Consider the following 25169-nt stretch of genomic DNA (forward strand, 5'->3'; position numbering starts at 1 on the left):
TTCTATCTCTTTGGCTATCCAAAAACCCTATTTGTAGTTTCATTCTTACTTTTTATTTTTAAGGGAATCTTACATGAGAGGCTAGACCAGGAACAAGCTTTTTAATAGACCCAGTAAATAATGTTGACATAACTTTTCCAGACAGATGATCGAATACAGCCTTTCTTCCATATGATCTTTACCTTTATAACTATGAAAAAAAGCAAGAATCTAGAAAAATAAAATATTCAACAATGACAATTTATTTTCAGAACTTCATAATTTTTACAAAAAAAAAAGCAGGTATCAAAAACAGCAAAGAGTTTTCTGAAATTCTGTACCAGTTTTCACAGAAATAACTGATATGTGAACTGGTGTCGGACGTGAGTATTAGACACAGGCTGGTTTCCCTCCTGGTCATATGCATTCAGGTGGTCCCAGGTGGTTTGCTCTAAAGTTCCTGAAGAATAGCTTTTTAAAAGCACCTGTCATTTTTTGAGAGAATTGATTTGGTTTTTCCAACAAAGTAAACACTTTTTGCTGTGTGGTTGTTTCTCTTAAAAACAAAACACTGTAATATTACACGGAATGTGTATGCATTTGGATCAGACCAAATCTTTTGAGATCCCAACTACCTGAAGAACACTGATCAGAGACAACTATAGGGCACATACCAGTTGTACATTTCATACTGTCAAAAGCAGCTATTATGCTTTTTGTAGGAAATAGCATTTTATTCAGGTGCTGCCCAGGACGTGAATCACATCATGATTCCCATCATTTCCTTTCTCACTAGGATCACAGTTTCCTTAAACAGGACCATTCCATGGGGGCAAAAGCTTTATGCTTATGCTAGTCAGGCAGTAATATTGTGCAGATATTTCTGGAGATACTATGACCCCTTCTTCTGGATCCTGAATAGTCAAAGAAACTGAGAAGATATAAATAGTAGATGCTGAGAGAAAGAACACATAACTGACAACACAGATAATCTGGATGCAAAGAGAACCAAAGCTGCAAAGTGTGTGTATTTTCTTTCTTTCTTTCTTGTTTTAAAAAAAAATCTGTTTCAGTAATACATTCTTCTTGACCAAAGTTGGTCCAGTTTTGCAATGTTAATTAGCTGGCAAGTCTTTCAAACATCTCTTTTAAGGTATACTGCCTGACTGACAACGTATTAGACACTGCCCTCAGGGTTTTTGATCAAATACCTCTCTATCATTTGAAAGATCCAGCCAATAGGGGTTAAAATTGCACAAGTATACTTGAATGCAAATCACTCTATACACAGGTGTGTGTGTGTGTGTGTGTGTGTGTGAAACAGTTTTAAGAGCATCAAATGACTGTTAAAACAAAATTGCACCCCTACATTACCCCAATTTTTAACTGAAGAAAAACCGATATGCATTTTTTTCCTTCACAGATATGAAAAAAGAAGCAAGAAGGCAAAGCTGAGAGACGCAGACGCTCCCCACAGGGCAGCAGCGGCATTTGGCTGTTTTGGTCTTTGTACCAGCAACTCCCATAGCCGTGGCAGGTGCCCACCTTTTTGCTGGCCTAAACTGTTTTCCTGGCAGTCAAGACACGAACGATGGACCCTACCCCTCCAGCAGCAAGTGCCTATAAACAAATCAAAAGGCAAATGTTGACACAAAATTATCAACCAGACATTTTTAGATACTGTAAAATATTGGGGGTCATTCTGTATTGGTAACACAAAGCAGGGTGGAAATGATGTTTACATGGTTATCATATAGTATTATATGTTGAAAAGAAGCATAAACATGAAACCTTCCAATTTAAATTCATGACCACATGGATAAGCAAATAGAAATGGGGCCAGGTGACATATGCAAAGTCTCAAAAATGCATCTAAACTTCAATTCTGGTATTTCAGAATGAATGATAAGTCAGTGATTTGAGCTAAAATCTACCACTCCAATATCTATTCATATTAGGGTAAGTTTTTTTAGTCAAAGATTCTTCTTAAATTGAAAAGGTATGATTTAAACCATGACCACTTCCTTACATTTTTAATTTTTTTTTGCTGGGCAATGAGGGTCAAGTGACTTGCCCAGGGTCACATAGCTAGTAAGTGTCAAGTGTCTGAAGCCAGATTTGAACTCAGGTCCTCCAGATTCCAGGGTCAGTGCTTTATCCACTGTGCTACCTAGCTGCCCTATTCCTTACATTTTTTTAATAAACAGGGCCCAAAGAAATACAAAATAATTGGATTTTTTAATCATTACCTTCAATCTGAATGGTTTTGTGTGTGTGTCTGTGTGTTTGAGAGAGATAACATATACGAGGACATGGTTTAGTAATTTTAAGTTTTAATAATTTTGTATATATACTTGATAGAAGCAAATTATAAAGGTATACACCTGTGTAAAAGTAAATTGTGGCAACTCACAGCCAAGATTCTGATTATAATTTATAAAATATTTTTTAAAAAAATCATGTGGTAGCAACTAGAAAATATTTTCAATAAGCAGAACGCCACTTTTCAATGGTTCTCTACTGCTTATATCAAATATGGCAGTTACATTAAAGCACGTAGATTCACACTGCATTTTTAAAAAATTGATAACAGCACAAGAGAGCCTAATTTAGTTTACTTCTGTTATTAAGAACATGAAATCATACCAGACTTTATGGTAATTGGTTCTAGCACAGTGGAATATGCAGTGCAAATGTGAAAAATGCTAACTGCAAAATAAGAGTATCTCCATAAACCACATACAAAAATCCGTTTTGTTTATAGTCGCCAAGGCTGTACAATACACATATAATTTATGTATACATATAATAAAATTGGAGTTCCAGATTTGCTACACTTCAGCATGTATGTTATTTACTAAGGTTTTGTTTACATGTCTATACTCTGGGACAAAATTCTGCCTAACAACAATAAGGCTTAAAATTTCTTAGTTCTTGTTACAAAGCAAAAATCTGACTTATGGTAGTGAAAGATACTTTGTATGTCACACTATATAACTTCCCTATTAATACTGACAGCACCACCATTCCTGTAATCACCCAGGCTTAAAGCTTTGGTGTCATCTTTGACTCCCCATTATCTCTCAACTCCCAATTTATTGTCCAGGTCTGTCTATTTCACCTTTGTAACAACTCTCAAATACACTCCCTGGTGCAGGACCTCATCTTATGCCTGAACTACTGTAATAGCCAGTCAGTTGGTCTCCCTACTCAAGTTTACCCTCTACTCTACTAACCTTCTGAAAGCACAGATTGACCATGTTACCCTACTTAATAAATATCATTGGCTCCCTAGCACCTCTCTAGAATCAAATATAAAATCCTCTGGTGTTCAGAGCCCTTCATAAGCCTGGCCCCTCCTACACTTCCCAGGCTTCTTATACCATACACTCTCTTTACTTACTCTTTGATTCAGTTACACTGGTCTCCTGGCCTTTCCTCTAAACAGACACTCCATCTCTTGGCTCCAAGCATTTTCTCTGGCTATCCCCCAAGCCTGTAACATTTTCTCTCATCTCCACCCACTGGCTTTTTTCAAGTCCTAGGAAAAAAAATCTCCCCTTCTACAGGAAGCCTTTCCTGATCCTCTTCATTCTCTCCTATTTATCCTGTATAGCTTGTTTATGCATAATTATCTGCTTACTTGCTTGTCTGCTCCACTAGATTGTCAGCTCCTTCAGGGCAGGGATTATCTTTGCCTCTTCTAGTATCCTTAGTGCTTAGCACAGTGCCTGGCACAGAGCTGGTGCTGAATGAATGTTTACTGACTACCTGTCATTATTACTATGTACTATTCTAGCACTCCTGCCATACATTCCCAGAGCACCAAAACAGTAGCTCTATTCAAATGCCTCATTGTACAGTGAAGATGACCTGGGGCTCTCAAAGACTGTGTCAGTAGAATATAAGCTTTAGCAGGTCCTACCAAGACGGAAAGGGTTTGAAAACAGGCCCAGTGAAAGACTGCAAATATCTTCTGAGGACCAGCCAACCTAAACCTGGAAAGGTTCATCTAGATTGTCTGTAGAACAAAGACATTTTGAACCACTGTAATGCTTAAGGACAACTGCCTACATTTAGTGGAGCTGTCTGCAGCAGTAAGGTGGAAGGCCTGCTCACACTGGTTGCAGATCCTTGAAGTGCTGAAGCTTATACATTACTACATCGAATACTAGTGTCTGAAATAGTAAAATAGCCTAAGGGGATAATCCAGGACAGAGAACACCAAAGTCTAAATCTTATTTTCAAACAATTATCTGTAAAAGTAACCATAAGAAAAATTAAGATCTACCACTGGAAGCAAAGAAGGGCTATTATTTCTTACTCTCTTACTTAGAAGAGAGCCACCAACCTCACAAAAATGCTATGTCATAAACTGACCTTTTCGTGCCACTGTAGAAGCACAGCACTGCTGTTATCCGAGGGGCTTTCAAAGCCTTTATAAATGTACTTCATTAGAAGATCCACACCATTCTTGTCCAGAGACTGCACTGCCTTTTCAATGTCATTAGCTTTAAAAGAGATGAGCACCTTCAGGACGATGCTGCCTGCTCGGTCCTGCAAGGAAATGCATAGGTACACATGAGTGGTCGCCAATAAATTATGAGCTTTAGTAAGAGTTAGACTTTTAAGCATTTATTAAGGAGAATAAGAATTTGGTAAAGAGAGAAAGGCCTACATTCATCTATCTATTAAAGGGAGAGCACATTTCTAGCTCCGCTCTCCACCAGAGTCCAAAGGAAAGAGAGGAAGACAGAGCGCCAGTCTCTTCCTTCCTCCTCCCACTAGCCAACGTCACTTCCTGATGCCAAAGAAAAGACTCCTGGTCTTGCCCTCAAAGACCTTCGCTTCATGGGCGGAACTCCTCTACAGTAAGTCTCCAGTAGGTGGCGTCATTCCAATCGTTACATTATGATGAGGATCTAAAATAGATGAATACCCTATTCTCAATGTTAGCAAACAGATGCTGAAAAGATGAACTCTGTGGACTTGGAATTCATGAATCACTCCCATAGCAGCTGGAAAGGATCTCAGATAGCCAATGAGACAGGACTGATCAAAGGGTTAGAACCGGAAAGGGACCTTACCAATAAGTAAATTGGAGGTCCAGAGAGGTTAAGTCACCAGGTAATAAGAACCAGAGTAGCCAACTGAACTCTGGTCCCAATGCACTGTCCTTTTCCCAGGATCTACTAGGTCACTGGAGGGGTTGGAGGAGGTGGGTTCCACATAATATAGCTGCAGTCAGGAAGGTTAACTCTGTGGCATCTCCCAGCCACATGGGGTGTGTGTGCTAGGTACTTCTACAGCATTGACAGACAACCTATCCTTGGGTTCCCAAAGACTGAGGTGAGAAAGAAGTCAGTGAAAGAATTCTGGATTATGCTAGTTTAGCTCAAGATATCACTGGACTGGTATAAAGCTTCCTGATTATAAAGGACAAGAAGTTCTTTCTCTATCTCCTTCAGCTTGCCTTACAGCATTTTGAATTGTGTCTATAGTTTCCTCGGCTATTCTGTGACTATAAGGAAAGGGTAGCCTTAAATTATAACTTAAGAGTATGTCTAGAATTTTACAGTTTGTTGAAACATGATAAAAAGACCATTTATTATCTAGTTCTCATCCAATCTCAGTAAATTCTCAACACACACACACACACACACACACACACACCTTAGATAGTAAATTGTTTACCCCTTATCACCTGCAACTACAATTTTATCATGATAATTTTGAAAAGTAGGTACAAAGGCATCACTTATACAATCAAAAAAATCTGTTATACAACTTGTTATAACTAAAGTTGAATTCTACAACTCTGATGTGACTAAGATGGCAGCATTGCTGAAAATACTATAGCTGAACATCTAAAACCTAGCATATACAATGACTATGAAGCTGAGGGCAAGAATATTACTATACCATCTTTCTAAATAAACCTGGAGGTAGCCTAGAGAAAATAAGAATTTATCAATGCATGTTCACCATACCCTAGTCTCTGTAATTTAAAACATTTCTTACATTATAAATGGTTGTAACTTTTAAATATGGCCTAAAAGTTTGAAATTTTTCTATCTGATTGCATTAAATCAGATATCTAAAGATGGAGAGAACTTGAGAGGCCATCTAGTCTAGGAAACTGAGGAAAAAGTAGGTTAAGTGACTTGCTAAATGCTATACAGATAATAGGTCTCGGAAGTGAGATCTGAATCCATGTAGCACTTCTGACTTCAATTTTAATCTTGCAAAGCTTGTGTCGGATGGTTAGGCAGGAAAACAATCTGGTTAAAAGTCAGTCTTGAAATAATAGACCAACAGACTAAACATTTTTAAAACATAGCCTAGATTAATCTCTGGATTAACTTTCCCTTTCAAGGGTGTGGCTCTTTCTGCTTAGTAGAGATAAGATTAGTGTGGCAAAATGAATACATCCTCATTTAGCTTCAATTTCTTTCACAAAGTCTTTTCACAAAGAGCAAAGCTGTTTTCTTACTTCCAGACATTCCCAGGACATAGGTTAATAATCAGACCAACCAAAGAAAGCCCAGTCCTTTCAGTATTGCCTGCATCCTATTACAATATCTTTAGTATTTCTTAAATTTTAGTATTACAAAATGTCTTCACCACTTACTGTTACCTGTTTGCAAGTAATTTAGAAACTCTCAGCTATAGGATTTAGAGATCTATTCAATGTAAGAACCTCCCATACATAAGCTGAAAAAAAAAAAGCTACCAAGCTACATTTTGGAAGTCTCCCACAGAGTTTAGAAACCAAGGAAATTTGTTTCCATTATAAAAAGTCAGTCTGTTTATAGATTATTTCCACACTAAACATTTATTTAGGGGGTCTTAACAGGCAATGAACTGGATTCAGTGCTTTAACATACAATTTCTTTGGTGGCAAAAATACTTAAGCTCTACTAGGAGTTAGTGAATGAATAGAATGAGCTTATTTTGACAAACCACGGAAATCCCACTGATCCTTCAAAGCTAGCTCAAATCTTACCTCCAGACTGGACTCTAGACTGAACAAAAGATAAATCATCATCATCACAGCTGACATATATACAGGCACAGCACCACAGAATTCGAGTTGGACGAGATCTTGGAGGCTACTGAATCCAAATTCCTTATCTTACAGATGAGGATCCTCAGAGAAATTAAGTGACTTTCAGGATTCAAATTCAGGACCTGTGATTACAAGTTCATTCCTTTGTCTGCAGTACTAAACTGTCTCCATCTTATGTCGTATCAGATAACTTCTATAGTAACATTAACCTCATGGGGAACATATGAAGTTTAGAGGCTCGCCCATGGTCACACAACTAGGAAAGCATCAGATGCAAGATATGAAGGAGTGCAATTACCTCAGCCCCCCAGATATCACTTCTTTCCCCTATACTCCATCCATGTTCTAGCCTAAAGCTCTCTCTCTCCTTGAAACTCCAAGAACACTTACTGCTCATATTACTGACTTGCCACTTAGCACGTTTGGTTGTTTCAGTCGTGTCCAGCTCTCCATGACCCCATTTGGGGTTTTCTTAGTGAAGACACTGGAGGGGGTTGCCATTTCCTTCTCCAGCTCATCTGACACATGAGGAAACGGAGGCCAATAGGGTTTTGTGATCTGCCCAGGGTAACACTGCTACTAAGTGCCTGAAGCCACAAGAACTCAGGGAGAGGAGGCTTCCCGACCCTAGGCCTGGTGCTCTGTGCACTATGGCGCCACCTAGCTGCCCCCTACTAATCATATACTGGGTTGTATTGTTACCTAAGGAGTTTATAATATCACTGGAGAAATAAGAGCAGGGACTGTTATACTTTTTTGGATTTCCTATTTACTCAAGCCTCAGTAAATACCATCACAGGAACAGGAGCAGAGATCACTGATCTTGTTAATGACTCACCTTAACTGCCTGACTCTTGGTGTTGATTGGAGGGTTTTTCAGAGCAGCTTGTAATGCAGCTGTCATGTTCCCTGTGATAGAAGTTAAGGATAACAAAGAAAACCAAGTACTCAAATGCATGAAAGCTATTCATGAAACGGTCCCTTTATGTATCCAGGGAAATATGACCTTTGCTACTATGATGGATGCTTATGAGAAATCCAATGTGAGAGCTTCTAGGAGGTAAATTTACAATGAAATAATGCCTTTTATATTATAAATACAAAGATTAAAAAAAAAAAAACAGGGGTCACTACCATTTCATCTTCATTCATTCGCATTTGTTCCTAAAATCCTTAAAATAAGCTTGATTGGTTTTGATTCTCAAATAACACCAGCATGCAAAAAACCCATCCCAAGACATAACACAGCAAGTATTACAGAAACGCTAATGTTACAATGGAATTATTGTATACCCCAAATAGTGCCCTAGTGGGAAAACATTAGCTTGTTACCTACTAAAATAGGATGTTCTAACCAAAAACAATTATATCGTCTTGTTACCAAAACCTTATACTAAGTTAAAGAGGATATTAAAATACTGCTAATTTGAACTAATGGCACCTCTGCAATACCCAGAAAGGCCATCTTCTTTAAAGAAGCACTGGAAAACCTGGGTAAGAAGAGGCAATAAGCTATAAATAATTTCCTATTTTGTCCCATTAAAAGTATCATTTAACCGTTCAATTTAGAAAATGTTTCTTTTCCTCTTTTTCTTGGACTTTTCAAAAGGTTAATCACCAAATTTAGACCATACCAACAAGCCTCAGATTCTCCTTCTTGAAAGCACCACTGACTGAGCAATCATGAGGAACTGAAAGCCAATCAGACTGTCAGAATGTAGAGTTATTCCCCTAAAAGGAAAACCACACAGGGTTCATTTGTTTCCTCCATCTCTAGAACCATATAGAACTGGCTCCAACACTGTATATCTTTCCCTAGCTCTAGTAAAACAAAGATGACAAATCTCTATGCTTTTTAATAAGTACACAGTTTTATCTATTCTATTTAAATTTTGAATGAAATGAATATCCTAATCAAAATATAGTCCTATCACTTAAAAACCACTTAGAGATATGTTAAATCAGTCATTAAAAACCATAGGTTTAGGGTAGTAGGGGTCCTTAGAAAATTAATCTAGTCCCTTTCATTTTGTAGTTGAGGAAACTGAGCTCCAAAGAGGAAGTGACTTGCCCAAGACCACACAGATCACAAACCAGAGTTTGGATTAGAACCTAGGCTGTCTAACTTCAGTTCTCTTTATACTCATCAGGCTGTCTTCGAATGATAATTTGTTCACAGAAGACAATTTATGGTTAAGTAGGAAAGGATAATCCCTTTTAGAACCTATTGGTTTAGAGGAATCAATGAGTGATTTTAAAAAAAATCAACAACAAATCGAAAAAACAAACGTGCCCCCCTATTTTCAAGGCTACTTAGGGGGCTACTATCATATCCTTTCTGTAGTTTAGATACATATGGGGAATCATTATTAAATATTTCACAAACAAAAAGGTAATAGAACATAACCACAGCTCATATAGGCCGAATGTGACGTTTCTATGTAAAAGCAGAGAAATTAAGACGAATGAGTATAAATATTTAGAGCTGTGTTTAAGAATGCCTTACTACACCAAAGGTAATACCAAGTATATTTACTTTTTGCACATTTCTCCTCCTACACGTTAATTTCATAAATAAGAAAAGGATGATTAAAAAATTGCAAGAACAATGAGAAAAGCGTAACACACAGCCTAGCCATAAGATTAAAAAAAAAGATTTGGTTGCTGCAACACCTACATCTTCCTGCAGATTTTATAAAATGTATCTATACTCAGTTATGAATATTCAGATATGCAAAAGCTGGGAAACGATGGCCTCGCTTAAACTAAAAATGGAAACCATCTGAAAATCATTCAAAAAGATTTTGCATCTCTCAAGGATTCCTCTAAGATTTGATGGGTGGGCTTTTGCTTTAGATCCTCCCAGATACCATCTTCCTCACATTCATGGCTCATTCTTGCCAGGTTTTCTTGGTGGTTTTTATTTTTAATTTCTTGCGGCAGCTCTGGACCAAGGAGTGGAGTTTTATTAATCAATGCACCCAACCTTCACGATTAGAGAGAATTCACCTGCCCTAAGGGATAAGGAGGGTCTGGGTCTATACCCGGGGATAAAGACTCTCTACTGCCCCCCACCCCTCACCGCAAAAATATTTTAAATTATGAAAGAAAAAAAAAAACACCTTGCAATGAACTGACCCACCCGCCCACCCCCACCCCCACCCCCGCGCCTCTCTGGACGATGTGCCTTCGGTACATCGGTCTACATGGGGGGCAACACCCACCGACCATTAGAACACGCCTTCTTCCCGGGGCGGGGGCTGCATTTTCCTGGGAAAAATCAACCCACGAAAGAATGGGCGATGGCGTGGGGTAGGGGGGAAGGGCGCCCCGGATTCGTGGGCAGGGGCTTCGTGAAGGCTTCCCCCCAAGAAGTTCTCCCTCCCCCCGTGTCCTCCTCCCTCGGGACGTGGGCCAGGCCAGTGACAGGTCCGGCCCACGCACGCGCGGGGTGGGGTGAGGGGGAGGCAGCTCCCCACCGGGAGAGGCTGGGAAGGGAAGGGCGGCCCGGGGTCCCCGCGGGTGGGTGGGCGGAAGGATATTGTCGCAGGCACGAGTCCACCTCGCCCTCGTCGGGTCCGGCCTGGCCCTCGCCCCCGTCCTCCTCGTCCACGAACTTGTTCTCGTCATACTCATCCACATCCACCTTTCGGAACCGGGCCGACGACACCGTGTGCTTCGACATCCCCACGCCGGACCGTGTGGCGATTAGCCCCTGTGGTTGTCGTCGTCGTCGTCGTCGCCGCCGTCCCCTCCCCCGAGTCCCCTGCCGTCTCCGACCCTCCCAGCTCCGACTCCAGCTCCGGCTCCGGCTTCTTCTGCTTTCTCTTCGCCTCCACTTCCCTCTTCCGCTCTGGGGCGTCGCCCGCCGCGGCCCGGCCACTACTGCGCTTGCGTCCTGGGGAGGGGAAGGCTCCGGATCTTGGGCCCACCCCTCCCCCACCAAGACCGCGGGAGCTCGCGGAGGAAGCGCGCCTCTCTATGTACGCAGGCGCAACCCCCTCCCACCCTCTCCCCCACGCAGAAAGGGGCGGGGCTGGGAGAAAGGGGTGGGCGGAAAAAAAGAGGAAGGGCAGAAAGCAAAACCGCTGGAAGAGGCTGAGGTAAGAGACGATTGGTCGTCCGCTTGGGTCACGTGATTCCCAGGGGGTTACCATAGAAACAGACTCTGTGGACCGGTCCCTAAACTGGTCTGATATGGGTCCTCGGGGGCCCGGGGGAGGGGGAAGCTGGCTGGTGCGGATGGGCTCAGGCTGTAGCTGCAGCCACTGCTGCGCTGTCACCTCGGTCCCGACTGAGCTGCGGGGGATCCGGGCTCCTGCCCGTGGGAGAGGAGGGAGGGATGGATGGCTCCTGGACCGCGGTCACTGCAGGGTCCAGGGGTAGGCAGGGGCCGATAAGCACCGGCGTACGCCCGTGGAAGCGGAGGTCCGCTCGTTCGGCCAGGATGCATCTGTACTTCAGAATCGCGGGGCAGATTCAGGGAGAGGTCCAGGAGGATGGAGCCCAAAGGGCCCATGACTCGACTGTGACTATGGAAAAGCATTCTGACATGGTCCTCAAACCAGGACCTGGGAATGGAGAGGGTTCAAAAGCTGCCTAGATGGGAGGAGGGGTCATAGTGACCTACCTGCGATGAACCTGTTGCACAGAGGGATGGGGGTCATTCAGTCAATCAGCAGCAGTTATTAATCGTCTACTGTGTGCCAGGCCCATGCTGTCAAGGAGGGTTAATAGGGGATACAAAATGCAAACAAACCAGCTATGCTCAAACCAGATAAATACAGGATAAACTGAGGTGTAATCTCAGAGGGTTATAGAGGACCAAGAAAGGTTTCTTGCAGAAGGTCAAACTTTAGATGATATTTGAAGGAAGCAAGGGAAAGTAGGAGGTAGAGATGAGGAGGAAGTGTGTTGCCAGGGATAGGAAATAGCTTGTAAAAAGGCTCAAAGTGTGGAGAGGGACAGTCTAATGTGAGGAACAGTAAGAAGGCTAATGTTACTGTATGGAAGAATAAATGAGGCTGTGGAACATGTAAGAAGATTGGAAAGGTAGGTGATAGGGTGAGCAAGTTATGAAGGGCTTTGAACACCAAACAGGATTTTACATATGATCCTGGAAGTAATAAGGAGCCACTGGAATTTATTGAATGGGGGAGGGGGAAGTGATATGATTACACCTGAACTTTAGAAAGATCTAAACAAGTGAGTGGAAGATGGGCAAAAGTAGGGATAGAGACAGGGAGATCAACAAGCAGGCTATGGTAGTAGTCCAGACATGAGTTGATGAAGACTTAAACCAGGGTAGTAGCAGTGTCAGAGAAGAGAAAGGAACATGTATGAGAGATGTTACAAAGGAATTAGGAATGGTCAGTCTAGATACAGTTTTATGATTCTAAGAATATGGGGCAAGAGTATTGATGAAGGGAGGAAGGGACCAGACTCAATAGTCCTGAATCATAATTAAAATTTGTAAGAGTCAATGAGAGCATGTAGTTTTCAATTTGTGTTTGAGGCCAGTCTTGGTTTACATCCTATTTAATGATCACATTTGCCTAGATTTTTTTATCCTGTTACATATCCACATTTTCTTTTCTTATAGTAGAGTCCTTATTGTATTAGTAACAGACCAGAAAGGAGTGACCATTAGTATTATAATAATGGTACAAACTGATTTAAATTCAGGATTTTCCAAATAGACTAATTAAATGCTTAACTCATGTGGCCTTTGGCTAGTTCTTAGGATTTTCTGCCCATCTTTTAGAATTCAGCCTAATTTTTGTTTTTGGCTGGGCAATGAGGGTTAAGTGACTTGCCCAGGGTCACACAGCTAGTAAGTGTCAAGTGTCCAAGACCGGATTTGAACTCAGGTACTCCTGAATCCAGGGCCAGTGCTTTATCCACTGTACCACCCAGCTGCCCCTAGGAGTCAGCCTAATTCTTATTTCCCTCATAAGATTTCCCTCGGTTGCTTCAATCTAGTCCTTTTTCCAAATTTCTATAGCATTTAACATAACTTCTTTTGACCCTTAATGATACATGATATTGTACCATATAATCTTAAATCCCTAACTGGATTTTAAGTCCTTAGAGTTCAGAGACTATATCATGTATTTCCCTTTTTATTCTTTTTAAAACCTTTGCTGTATGAATGTGCTATCTGTGTAACAGATGTTCAATAGATTCTTGTTAAATGGCTGGGAGGACTTCTTTAAATCAAAGGTCCCCAACGGTCATGTTGAGGAACAAGGGAAGCATGTGGGCAGATCTCAAAACCAGTGCTTTTTATAGTATATTTAGAGAAGAAAAGGACTAAGCAACACCCCTTCATTTACTTTGGGGGAAAAGGCATCCAGACTTTTTTCCTTGCCACTCTTAAGGCCTAAGGTGCTTCTCTGTTGCCTCTTCATGATGTAGAGGAGACTGTGTTCCTAAAGACATTGCCAATGGAATTCAAGTTTTTGCATTGCTGACTAGGCTGGAAAAATTGTGTATAAGCGTGATTATGGTTCATATATTGTCATCTGAGGTAGCACCTAGATAAGTTGGAGAAGCTCATCATCCAGTTTGGCCATGGAACAATGAATATTTTGGCCATAGCAAACTCTAAATGACTAGCTACTAAGTCCAAGACATATAGATTTTGTATTCTATATTGGTAGAGGGGGTATTCACATACCAGTGAATTCACAGTTTTGAAGCATAAACATTAATGTCAATTGTAGAACTCCATTATTTTCATTGGGAAGATACACTGTTTATCAGCAAATACCTTACTATAAACTCTCATAGTTTTGATCTTAGAGTAGCTCCAAGTTTGGAAGATATAATCACTGTTTGTTTATTGGCAAATTCTCTACTAGAAACTCTTTGGCCTTTGAGTAGCTTGGATTTTGGGGTAAAAATGCTACTTTAAAAAATCTGAACTGATTTTATTGATATGGGAACTCCTGGTGTGAAAATTCCCTTTACTAGTACAGATCAGCAACTCTTCTTTAACTTATAGTTTTAGTGAAATTGCCTGGAGATCTGAGAGGTTACGCGTTATTGTCATTGGATTTTGTATGTGTCAGAAACAGGACTTTAACCAAGGTTTTCTTGATTCCAAGACTAGTCTTCTGTCCATCTACTCTGTCATGCTGCTTCTAATTTTCTTATCTACCTATAATTGTTTGCATTAGAACATCACATGTCAAAGGACCTGCTGTTACTATAGTTTTTGAACACCACATGAAGTATCTTGGTTAACTTAAATATTCAAGATTTTAATATCATTCTTTTATTTTTATTCTAATCAACATTTTTATTTAAGTTTTGAGTTCCAAATTCTATCCTTCCTCCCCGCTCTCCCCGCCTCCCTCCCTGAAGCAATAAGCATTCAGGTATAGGTTATACATGTGCAATTATGTAAAACACTACCATATTAGTCATTTTGTATAAGAAAACTTGAGTAAAAGAAAAAAAGGAAAGAAAGTAAAAAAATAGCATGCTTTAGTTTGTATTCAGTCAATATCAGTTCTTTCTTAGCAGGTGGATAATATGCTTCTATCATTAGTCCTTTGGGATTGTTTTGGGTCATTGTATTGCTGAGAATAATTAATTACATTTAATTCTTTACCTTTAATTGTTTTCAAGAAAAATAGTACCAATTACATTAAAAAATAATTTTTTGTTCTAAAAATGTATATAATTTTTTATTCCATAAATAAGAAACCTTCTCTGTTGGTATAATCAATTAAGGAACTGGTGATGAGAAATAACATCAACCAAATATATATGATTTACTTAAGTCTACCCTTTAAAAATTTCATAGTTTTCCCCTACATGTCAATGTATAATGCTACATTTTATATACTTGACATATCTAAGTTTATCAATTTTTAAATATAACACACTTTTACCACATCAATATACGAATACATTATTGTAAAACATCTGTAAAACTCTGCAATTGAGAGGTGATACTTAGGTGAACCAAATGTATAAAATTGTATCAGAGAATACATAATGGAGATACAAATAAAATTTTAGTAACTTGGGTCCAAAATTGGGTAGGAGGAAGAGAAAGGGTTGGGGTGTATTTGGAAAATTGAGCACTGCATGTAATGACTTCAAGTCCAAACAAAGGACTTCCCTTTTCAACAATATTCTTACTGTGATACTACAAGTTTATGATTCATGGAATACCACAGTCTCCAAAGAATTAAAATAGGAGGTCATTCAAAGGACAGTAGAGAAATACATGTAAGCTGTAGATAGGCCAATGAAGAATTGCATATGGTATGAAGAATATTATAAAAAAAATGTATAACTGGAAAAGAAGGTGGATTAGTCATGTAGGGAGAAAGGACAGGCTATGTGCTCCATTGATACCAGTGGGACTATGTCAAGAGTTCAACTAGAGTTCAATTTCCAGTATGTTGGGTGGGCTCCCTGGAGAAGACATAGATAAGAGTAGCACAAGTTGAGAAAATGTGAATGGAATACAGATGTATTCTTAACTGTTGGAGGGAACCCTCACATCTGTGGGATCACGGATTCATTCAAGTGTTAAAGAATCCTTTGCTAGAGTCCTACTGTAGTGCCTTGTTGTGTTATTAAGAAGACACTGGATTATTTTTTCTTTTAATATTTTATTTTTCTCAAATCACATATAAAAACAATTTTTAAACCTTTTTTTCCTTTTACAATTTTGAATTCCAAATCCTCTCTCACACTCCCTCTCCTACCCCCTTGATGAGAATGCAAGCAATTTACATGTGTAGAAGATGACACTGGATTCTTGACGCTTACAACAGTGTATGTAGTATAATATCTCTCAAGCCCTATCAATATGGAAAAGCGTCAGTAATGGCCTAGTGATTTCATGCTTGTCGTCTGGGGATCAGCTTGGGTAAATTCAGAGAAGTTTATCATCAAGCTGGCCTTGAGGTAATGGATTTTTGTGCCTTGGCAACCTTTGATGATCATATCCCAAGTTGGAGAGGTGGTGTAATCTACATTAGTGCAGGGAAAATCTATACTAATGAAATTTCAGATTTTGGACATGTAGGAAGTATACTGGATATATTAAATGTCACTAATCTGCAGCACTAATGAGGCATTTACCATTCAGGATTTAAGAGTCTTTTTGGGGGGGGATTTTTTATTGACTGGCAGTAATTTGTCAAATCAAGTTAATAAGCATTTAATAAGTACTTATTGTGTGCCAGGAACTGTGTTAAGACTGTCATTTGGTTAATCTTAGAATCAGACTTAGTCAGTTTTAAATGTCTTTCTTTCTCTTTCCTTCTTTTCTCCAAAATCAAATAGCCTTGTGTTCTAAATTATGTAATATTTCTGTTTCTTTGAATTGACAACTCATCATTTTGATCATATATTGCATTGTTTCACAAAGCTCAGCAAAATTTAAAAGGTCTTCTATAATAAACTTCAGCTTTATATGTATGATTTAGACATTGTAATAATAGTAAATTTACAGAGTACTGTAGTAGACATAGTTAACTATCTAGACATTCAGTTCTCCATAGATCTGATTCTTCTACACATTTTTTTTTATTAAAAAGTACAAAATTATTTTATATATATGTCTATGGCTAGGAATGATCATGTTGAATGAAAAATAAAGCTTTATATTTCAAATTGAATTGAATTGACCAATTGGGTTTTAAAATGAATAGAGGATATAATTATATATATATATATTTTTTTTCTTATATATGACATATTTATAGTACAAGTTTACCTTTCCCCAAACTTAGATACAGACAAGGTTGAGATTAGATGTTGTCCTTGCCTTAAAGTTACCATCTACTAGAATAGCTATTATATATAATATTACAAAATGCTCTATGGGATCTGAGAAGAAAAGACTATTCCAAGATTTTGGGGATAGGCAATCAAGAAAGGTAGAGGTAAAGGTCTGTATAGGATGTGGTTTAGGGTTAGAATTTAAAGAATGGGAAGAAATTTATCTAGCAAAGCATGGGAGGGGAGGTAGACATTCAAGGCATAGGGAACTGTATGAACAAAGAACACAATGGCTATTAGGGGAGGGTTGGTAGAAAGGCAGGAAGCAATTTAATTTGTTTGGGGCATGTGGATGGGAATATATGAAGGAGAATTATGTAAAGCTGAAAGGGGAGATGACACCATGATCTCGTGAAGGGTCTTGAGTGTCAAACAGTTTGAACTTGATTCCGTAGGTATCAGGGTCTTCTGATTAAAGTGTCTGTAATCCAAAGTTTTGATGTAATTTAAAAGAACATGCCATTCTTCTCTTCCTTTTCTATGTACTTACCCTGATACCATTTTTGCTTTCCCTTTCCAAAAGAATATTTTTCATGATATGCTTTAATACTCAAATTGGTACTATCATTAGCATTTGCTAAAGGGCCCAACATCTGAACAAGCCAGGGAGAATGAAATATAGTGAACCTAAAGAAAATTTAATGTTATCTTTTACTAAATCGACTTTCATAAGTTGTTTTGTTGGTCAGAAGTTCTTATGAGGGTTTTTTGGTTTTGTTTTTACTTCATCATGGCCAGAATCTATCGAGATTATGTGTTGTGAATGAATAATTCCTAGTCTCTACTCCCAAAGAAGCCACTTTATTTTGATTGCCCTTTGGGACAGTTTACTCAGACTATCCAGTCTGATCACAGAACCCAATAGATTGTGCAATATTTCTACTTAATTTTAATGCAATTAAGATGATAGAGGAAAAAAAAAGATGATAGAGAATGACTTGCCCAGGATGAGTGACCCTATGTGAGGTTTATTATCATATCTGTTCCCCTTCCATCCCCAATCTAATATATTTCAGAGAAACAAAGACTTAGTGGATAGAAAGTGGGCTCTAGCACACACCAGTGGAGATAATCCTTTAGATCTCAGGTTCATTATGGGGCCAGTGAGATGGACCAGAACCTACCTAGGGCAGGGGATTATTCCAATTCTAAAGCTGGCCTCCAGTGGCCCCAGAGACTTTCCAGGATTATGAACAGGGCAAGCCTATAGGAGTCACAGGGTAAATCAAATTGTCCAATGGCTTTTTAAGCTATTTGAGTGTGTATATTTGGATATTTGTGACTGATAGGGGTGCTTAATTGAGACAATACCATAATATCCACATATACCTTCCCTCTTCTCACATGCATAGATTCACATCACCATCGCTATACTACTCATAAATAAATCTGCCCATTCTGTACTTCTTTCTGAACTCCTGAATCAGTCATTGATATTTCCTGAATACACAGTATGTGCTGAGAACTATGGGAAGATATTTTTAAAAACTGGATTATAGCCCTCTACTTCTGGTTGGGAATATATGTACTTGGAAAGACTTACTACCATTTAGACAACAGGATACAAATCAGTTATAAATCAGTATGGTGTAAACAAAATAAGTAAATATAAACATTAACAGGTTAATCAGGAAGAGAAATGTTTTGAGCCATATTTTGGAGGAACTAAGAAACATAGATTGGTGGAGAGGGGTAGGTAGCAGGAATCTTCCATATAAAGATGGCAAGTCCAAGTCAGAAGTCGGGCATGGCAAGACAATGACTGGCTAGAGTGGTTGTATGGCAGGAGTAATAAATAATGACGTTAATAAGATTCAGGTACCATCACATATGGGCATCACACTGTGCTCAATTCTAAGGGAATTTTTAAAAATGCATAATACACAGCCCATATCCTCCAGAAACTTATAACCAAATTGGAGAGGTAATATGTACATACATGAAACAGGCAAGAGATAAGTAGATTTTATGTTTTAGGTAATAGTTACTACATTGCTCAAGGCTGAATGCCCCATTCACCCAAATATCTAACAGTAACAAATTTTCATCTGAGAAGGCTAGGTAGGTAAGAGTCATCATGAGTGGGTGATTGAGCTTAAAAATCTATTTTCACAGATGCATTAAATCAGTTAGTACAATGGCTTCTTCCTGCACATAATTATTTTGAATCACTTTAGAGAAAGTGGGCTGCTTAAAGTCTATCTTCTGACAATAAACGATTAATGGAAAATCACTGGTTTGCTGCTGCAAACAGCACTTAATGTCAGTTACTTCAGGCAGGTTTCCAACTTCACAATAAATCTTTATACTGAAACTCATTTAAGTACTCAATTTGGTCCACTTAGGTTTTTTTTTTTTAAATGCTCTGTGATGATGTGAGCCGACTGGAAAAACAATATTGCTTTTCCATATGAAACCACTGGGGAATGACTTATAGTTCCATTTTGATACTACCACTTGAAGAAGGGTCAAGTTGTTTATTGGAAAAATTTCCAGTGTTGTTAAAAGTAGTATGGCTGCTAGCTGTTGACATAATGAAAAATGCAATGGAATTGTTTGTTAGTGTGATCGCTTTCTAGGTAGTCCAGATCCCACCGATCCAGGGATGAAAGCTATCAAACACACATCAACAATCTCATAAGCTATCTAATTGTCTGTTAGCATTATCTTTTTAAAAATGGGGGTTTACTTTTTTCTTTTTTCTTATCACTTTACTTCTTTACCGCTTGAAGATTGTTCTATGATTTCCACAGTCTCTACTAATCTTCCAGCAGGGGTCTTCTGGGGTCTTTGGTTTCCTGCAATACCATCTGAGGCATGTTTAAGTGCCTTACAACATTCTTTGGCTTGGGCTGGTTTTGACCTCGGTTGGGTGGTTGCTGCTCTCTGAAAGGCACTAACATAAAAATGACAGGCATCCTCTGTCCTGGGGTCATCATCATGGGTGGTAATTGGTTGTTCATCACTTGAGAGGACTCCTGAGGAGACACATTGCTTAAAGGGCTTCTTTGTAAGTCCAGCTGAGCTTTTGTGTTTGGGTTCATTGTTGTCTGGGGAAGTACGTCAGTGAAGTATGGTTTCACTCCTGTGATTGCATTGATTTCGTAAGCATTGCGCCTGTCAGCCAGTGCTCTTGCAGGCCAAAGTGGTTGATAAAGAATTGCCCCTGAGACACCACTTACAAAATGGTAGAGAAGGTAATGCCAAATTCCACCACTTATTGGGTTCAGAGTGACCTGAGGCCATAAACTGGCCAGACTTCGTAAAGCTTCACAGTTCCATGCTGAAACAGGGAAGTCCGTCTCTGTATGATAAAGTTGAGAGAAATAAATATTAAGGCTGATGCCTGGATACCGCATCAGGAAGTTGTACATTTTGCTAATGCAGCAGTGGTTGGCTTCATTACAAGGAGAGTAATTAGAATAAAGAAGGATATGCTCAATGTTGTCATTGTTATGTATGACTGCCTCAAGATAACTGCCCATCTCGAATAACATAGATTCTGGGTGGGTATCATACTCACTGCAACTTGAAGCATGACCCTTTTGCACGAGGCTGCCAGAAGACGTTTTCACTCTCATAAAATATGAGGTGTTTGGTTTGAGGACTTGGCCCACAAGGGAATCCAAAGATCTGATAAAATTCAGTGTGGGCAATTCTTGCTTCTTCACCTGTCCGGATGTGATAAGGGCACTTAGAACAGTCTAGAGTCAAGGCCAACCAATAATAAGGTTTCACTACAGTTCCATGCTTTGCGAGGTATTCCTGGTATAAGGGCTCCATTTTCTAGGTTTGTGTTTTACTACCAATCCCCACTGACAAGGAGAGATCGTATATGCAAACAGTTCATGCAAAACTGTAGCTACCAAATTGCACCCTCATCAGAGGACCTAATGTTGTGGTAGACACACCTCTGGTTCTGAAGGGAATGATCATGTCCGTGCATCAAGAAAACACTGCATTTGCTTTGCGTGTTCAGATCCCTAGAAGGGGAAAAAGGAAAGATTTTGCTTCCAAGATACAGATCCTTATGACGCTCTATAATGGTCCTTCCAGCCCCTTCTGTCTATGAAAGTCCCAAGAGATATAAGTAAGTGTTTGGATTTCAGTTTGTAATAACTCAGTTCTATCTAAAGCCCTAGGGTTTCTAGGATACAGTTCAGAGTTTAGTATATTTGTATCCTACTGGAAAACATAATAATGCCTGGCATGTGGTACATGCTTAATAAAGTTCCTTGAGGGCAGGGACTGTTTAATTTTTTTTTGGTCTTTGTATTCCCAGCATACATACTGGGAATAGTACCTGGAACTTAGCAAAGTACCTGGAACATACTAGGCACTTAATAAGTGTGTACTGATTGCTTGACTACATCCAGGAAATTGGTAGCTTATCTCCTTTGTTGTCTGAAAATCATCCTGTGATTTCCATATTCTCCACTAGTTTTCTAGCAGGGGGATTTCTGAGGTCTTTGGTTTGGTCTGGTTTTGATTTACCATTGAGTAGTCAAACACTCAAGTGGGAGTGGTGTTCAGAGGAGGGATTAGGCTAGCCTTTGTTAGTTTTAAATAAATGTTCTTTTATCTACCTAAATAAGCTACAGTTGATTCAGGAAAATTGTTGCTTATCTTGAAATAATTGGAAACCTGAGTTTACCCTCCACAATCTGTACACCAATCTTGTAGCCACTAAAAACAAACAACAGCTTTCATTGCTATCATGTCATCTCTAGGTTTGGATCACATTCCAGGTAAGGAGCCACTTCATATTTTATCATTACTTCGTTTCTTCAGCAACTTGGGGGATAGCTGCTGGGGATATTAGTATTGTAAAAATGTGCCTCCTTATTAACTGAATCCTGCCTCATGTTATACATCTCATGTTAGTTGGAGGTTTGTTTTTGCAAGTTAGAAATACATTTTTCTATTGGATTAGTCATTGCTGTGGTAATGTTTGCAAAGTAACTAATGCTAGGATACGGAAAGGATATTGGGCCTTCCCATTTCATTTGAATTTCAAGCTAGCTATTTAATACATATATATGTTTTGCCGGGTGTTCCAGAAGTCTTAGTGCAGTTGTAAGCTCTCCCCCCTACCCCTCACCCCTTCCCCCTTATGTCTCAGTATTTGGATATATGACTGTTTGCAAGGTGCCCATGGAATGATCCGAAAGATTCAGTCCTGCAAGGGAACATTGCCAGCTAATATTCTGAGCTCAGTTCCATTCTACTCTCTTTAGAGAAAAGTGCAAAGTTCTGGGTCAGATATAAAAATGAATGCATATAATATAAAAATGCATCTTGTCTTCATGAAGCTTAAAACAATCTAGCAGGGAATGTGACATATTTGCAAATAACAACTAAAGGATAAATGCAAGAGTTTACAAAGTGCTATATGTGGTCCAAGGAAATGAAACATCATTTCTGTTCTGGGATCCTCCCTACAAGTGTCCCTGGGGAAATGTCTCAGACAGTTCCCGGAGAGGGAATCTGCAACTCTGTTGCCAGTTACCTGAGAGTTTGTCAAAATGTAGCCACCCTTGGCCACTCACTGCTCCCTAAACTTGGTATTCTATCTTCCATCCTCTATTATTTACTCAAGTCATCCCCCATGCCTTCCTTAAATGCATGCTTTCTTCAATCCTACCTTATCTTCCTTAGGTTCCACCTCTTCTGTGAAGTCTTCCTGGTTACTTCCAGGTATTAGTAGCCCCTTCTTCCTCAAATTACTTTCTCTTATATTTATCTATGGATATATCATATCCTCTTTCCACTCCCCTTCCCCCTTCCTTATTAAAGCCAGGAGTAATTTCATTTGTCTTTTTTATCCCCAGTGCCTACCACTGTGATTTACTCACAGATACTAGCTAAACCTCACCCGTGCCTAGCAACAGCAAACAACAGGATAAGACAACCAGTACTGGCTGGTGGGGGAAGAATTCCTGTTCTGTTGTTGCCTTAGGGTGTATTCTCTGAGGGAGCCAGAGGTTGTTCAGTCATTTCAGTCATGTCCTTTCTCTTTGTGACCCCCATTTGGAATTTTCGTGACAAAGATACTGGAGTAACTTGCCTTTTTTTAGTAGTTGCCCCACTGGGGATCCAACTGGCCTCCCTCCCTCTCTCCTTCCCTTTCTCTTCATCCCCTGTTCACATAGGGAATCTTACCTTTATCTGCGGGTGCTTTGTCCCAAGGAATAACATTTTGATCACTGAAACCTTGCAAGATATGTGGGGGGTTTATGGGCTAGATTCTTTTTTTAAGGATCATGCCTTAAACCCAATCACTTTGGCTTTCCCTGATTGGGCAACAGTAGGTCCCAGCCCAAGCCTCACTTGGCCATTGTTTCTGTTTTGATGGCTTAGAGTGAGTGCAAATAGCAGTTGTTTCTATTTTGTCCAGAAACCTTTCGAGTTTTCCCCTCCCAGATTTCTTTTCTTTTCTTTTCTTTTCTTTTCTTTTCTTTTCTTTTCTTTTCTTTTCTTTTCTTTTCTTTTCTTTTCTTTTCTTTTCTTTTCTTTTCTTTTTTTGCCTAGGTAACTGAGGCCATTTTTTGCTTCATTCCTTACTTCACCTTAATCATTGAATGGACATTGCCTCAGACAAACGGATACCTGGGAAGGATCTTAGCTTAAAAAAGCCAAGGTTTCCAACTGCATTGGCCGGGGGGTACATCTCCAGTTGTCTCTGGACCCAGGTGGAAACCTGTATCACTTAAATCCAATTTACTTGCAAGTCAAGACATCACCTTCCTAAGGCCATTGGTCCTCTTCCAAAACAAAGGACAAACAACAGTAGCAGCAGCAGCAGTAACAGCACTCTGAAGGGTGTAGTACTTCATTTTTAAAGAGGGTAATTTGAGAAACATTCTGTGACCATTAACATCTCAAAGAGAGCACTCTAAAATTTTAGCACTGCCTCTCTAAAATTGGCTTAAGCATTTCTTGGATTGGATTGATAGGAAGATCAGTGTTTATGTAGGAGGTAATATTTGAACTCAGCCTTGAAGGCTAAGTAAAATTTCAGCCTATGGAAATGGGGGTGGGTGGGTGGTAGAACATTCTCACTTTAGGATATATAGTACATAGTACATGTCCTACAGATACCATAAGCAGTGGGATCGATTTCAGAAACAAAATAGATGCATATGGGTTTATCTTTTATAATTTACTTTTAAAAGTTGTGATCTTTTTGATCGGGGCCCCAAACAGCTATCATGTCTAAGGATTTGGTGTCTCTGTAGAGGGAGGTAGAATCAAAAGGACAGAAAAAACTGAAAGAGGGCAAAGAAGAGTAAGACAAGAACTACCTAATATGGATATTCTATTTTAGTGTCAGAAGTCTTGGAGAATCTGACAACTTGCCAGATTATTTTTCTCATGTCATTGTTTGATAATTGTTTGCTCTAACTTTATCAGGTTCATTTATTCTGTACCTGAAATGACATTTCATTTGGGCAAAGGCTAACTGAGGCAGCTAGGTGGCACAGCACATAGGGTGAAGGGATTGCAGTCAGGAAGACCTGTGTTCAAATTTAGACACTAGTTGTGTGACCCTGGGCAAGTCACTTAACTTTTGTCCGATAGGGTTACCTCATCTATAAAATGGGGATGATGATAATAATAGCACCTGCTTCCCAGGGTTGTTGTGAGGAACAAATGAGTTAATAATTGTAAAGTGCTTAGTGAAGTGCCTGCACATAGTAAATACTATATAAAATTAGCTGGTATTAGCGATTCTTAAATTCCCTTAAAACGAGCTTAGTTATTTAAGACCTTTGCTTGCCTTAATTCTCCACAAATTTACTAATAAACTTGTCTTGTGTCACACATTGTAGAATATTGGCAAGATGATGTGTGTCTTCCTATGCGTAACATATGATACACTTTTCTCTCTGAGTAACAACAATTAAAATACTTTGTATTTTATACGAAATCTCCTGACATTTAGCTAAATACTCTGTGGCTGATTGTACATATTCAAATCTTTTGCCATAGTTTGGGTTGTCTCTTTGTATTTGTGGGAAATGATACCCCAATTTAGAGTCCTAGGCTCACAGGATTTTAGAGCTAGAAGAGCCCTTAGTCATCAGCTAGAAAGCAACTCACACACTTATGTAGTAGTTAGTCAGCTGGTCACCGAGTATTTAGTAAGCACTTACTATGTGTCAGGCACTGTGCTGAATGCTGGGATACAAAGAAAGGTAAAAACATGGTAATTGACGTTGAGGAGCTCACATTCGATTTTGGGAAACTGAAATCAAGTAACAAGAGATATACAGTGTCAATGAAAGGCCATCTTGAAGGGAAAAGGGAA

At 39.3% G+C, this 25169-nt stretch overlaps 3 protein-coding genes across 3 annotated transcripts in view; 1 reads left to right on the forward strand and 2 right to left on the reverse strand.

Moving 5' to 3' along the window:
- Window positions 1–224: 224 nt before the first annotated feature.
- ARPC5 (actin related protein 2/3 complex subunit 5) lies at window positions 225–10881 on the reverse strand. The gene is made up of 4 exons (XM_044004775.1): window positions 10591–10881; window positions 7887–7959; window positions 4360–4536; window positions 225–1599 (listed from the first exon to the last, which is right to left on the reverse strand). The coding sequence occupies exons 1-4, from the start codon at window positions 10731–10733 to the stop codon at window positions 1537–1539; spliced, it is 456 nt and encodes a 151-aa protein (XP_043860710.1). The 5' UTR covers window positions 10734–10881; the 3' UTR covers window positions 225–1536.
- Window positions 10882–11101: 220 nt separating this feature from the next.
- Window positions 11102–25169, forward strand: part of RGL1 (ral guanine nucleotide dissociation stimulator like 1) — a 319950-nt gene continuing 305882 nt past the window's right edge. The window contains exon 1 of the mRNA XM_043963235.1: window positions 11102–11151. The gene's annotated coding sequence lies outside the window, so the exon portion shown is untranslated. The remainder of the gene's footprint in view (window positions 11152–25169) is intronic.
- Window positions 19565–20641, reverse strand: APOBEC4 (apolipoprotein B mRNA editing enzyme catalytic polypeptide like 4). The gene is given in 3 exon segments (XM_044003132.1): window positions 19565–19644; window positions 19647–20433; window positions 20435–20641. Coding segments are annotated over 3 exon segments (1074 nt in total).

The sequence above is a fragment of the Dromiciops gliroides genome, chromosome 4, assembly GCF_019393635.1.
Source record: "Dromiciops gliroides isolate mDroGli1 chromosome 4, mDroGli1.pri, whole genome shotgun sequence".
NCBI classification, from domain to species: domain Eukaryota; kingdom Metazoa; phylum Chordata; class Mammalia; order Microbiotheria; family Microbiotheriidae; genus Dromiciops; species Dromiciops gliroides.

Bases quoted from the DNA above. Each gene is read 5' to 3' on its own strand.
- ARPC5 (XM_044004775.1), bottom strand. From the start codon at position 10,733: ATGTCGAAGCACACGGTGTCGTCGGCCCGGTTCCGAAAGGTGGATGTG. The intron at 7,960-10,590 runs ATATCCTTCCGC...AACTTCTATCAC, and splicing joins GTGGACTCGTGCCTGCGACA to AGGGAACATGACAGCTGCAT. The intron at 4,537-7,886 runs GTGAGTCATTAA...ATTTCCTTGCAG, and splicing joins CCAAGAGTCAGGCAGTTAAG to GACCGAGCAGGCAGCATCGT.